The sequence below is a fragment of the Perkinsus marinus genome (genome assembly GCF_000006405.1).
Source record: "Perkinsus marinus ATCC 50983 genomic scaffold scf_1104296967814, whole genome shotgun sequence".
NCBI classification, from domain to species: Eukaryota; Perkinsozoa; order Perkinsida; family Perkinsidae; genus Perkinsus; species Perkinsus marinus.
In genome coordinates this window covers 1-1,003 of record NW_003203410.1, presented here as the reverse complement: position 1 = coordinate 1,003, position 1,003 = coordinate 1, and the positions used below count along the sequence as shown (strand labels likewise).

At 52.3% G+C, this 1,003-nt stretch overlaps 1 protein-coding gene across 1 annotated transcript; it reads right to left on the bottom strand.

Moving 5' to 3' along the window:
- Positions 1-18: 18 nt before the first annotated feature.
- On the bottom strand, positions 19-407 carry Pmar_PMAR027051 (hypothetical protein; the record flags this gene model as incomplete). Its single annotated transcript, XM_002768601.1, has 1 exon — positions 19-407. A coding segment is annotated over one exon (389 nt), but the record flags the coding sequence as incomplete, so codon positions are not given.
- Positions 408-1,003: the final 596 nt, after the last annotated feature.

The following is a 1,003-nucleotide window of genomic DNA, read 5'->3' as shown; positions in this document are numbered from 1 at the left end:
GAACCCAGATACACCGACTGCCGATAAACGTGGACGTCATGGTGAGTCGGCTCATGCCAGTAAACACCACTGGGATCCAGATCATCAGGGCCATTGGGTGGGCCGATACCAGAGTAATAATACTCCTTACCGAAGACAGAGACGCCTACATGGAAGGCACCACCAACGCCAACCATAGCCAGAATGGTGTTCAGGCGGACGATGCCCTGGTCCAAGTCGTACACGTTGAGGACCACCGCATTGCTCTCGGGGTTCTGCGAGACCTCTGGAGGAAGCAAGTCTTTGATATTCCCTTGCTTGCCCCCGCCAGAGATAGAACTGGACGACGCTATAGAAGCGGTGGAGGAAGAGGACGACGTGACGGAAGTGGTTGGTAATGAGCACAAGGGATGGCGCCGGACGCTCATGACTCAAGGGGAGCTAATGAAACGCTGTTTATGGACGGACTCCAACGAAGCAGTTCGGGGGGACCACGACCAACTACGTTCTTTGCATCAGAAATCACCATCCAAAAAGGGCTATTAATAAAGTCCTTTACAGGCTATCAGCAGTAACTCTATCACTCACATTAGATACTCTATCACAACCAAGAGTATGTCCCAAGGGTGGTGCCTCCCATTGTGAGGGTTCTGAACTCAACAGGCCTCAACATAAAGGACAGGCTTAGCCGTGACTATGGGAGTACACCATGATTCTTACGAACGTTGCATCCTCCGACTTGGAGGCCTCTAATTCGGTATATGCCCGACCAACGCTGTAGTCAACACTCACTGGGGGAAGCTGATACGCCAGCAAGGGCGGCATCAAATCGCCAAGCTGCACATTTAGACATCCGCTCGAGGTTATATCACACCGTAGGGCGGGGGAGAAAGACCATGGAATGTCCGTGTTTATGATAGCGACCAGTTGAGGAAGCCTCTCTACTGGGGCCTCTGCCGTTGTCACAGCATCACAACCATGATCAGGATCTTCTAGTCCATGCCTTCGCTCACCTACCGGTGTT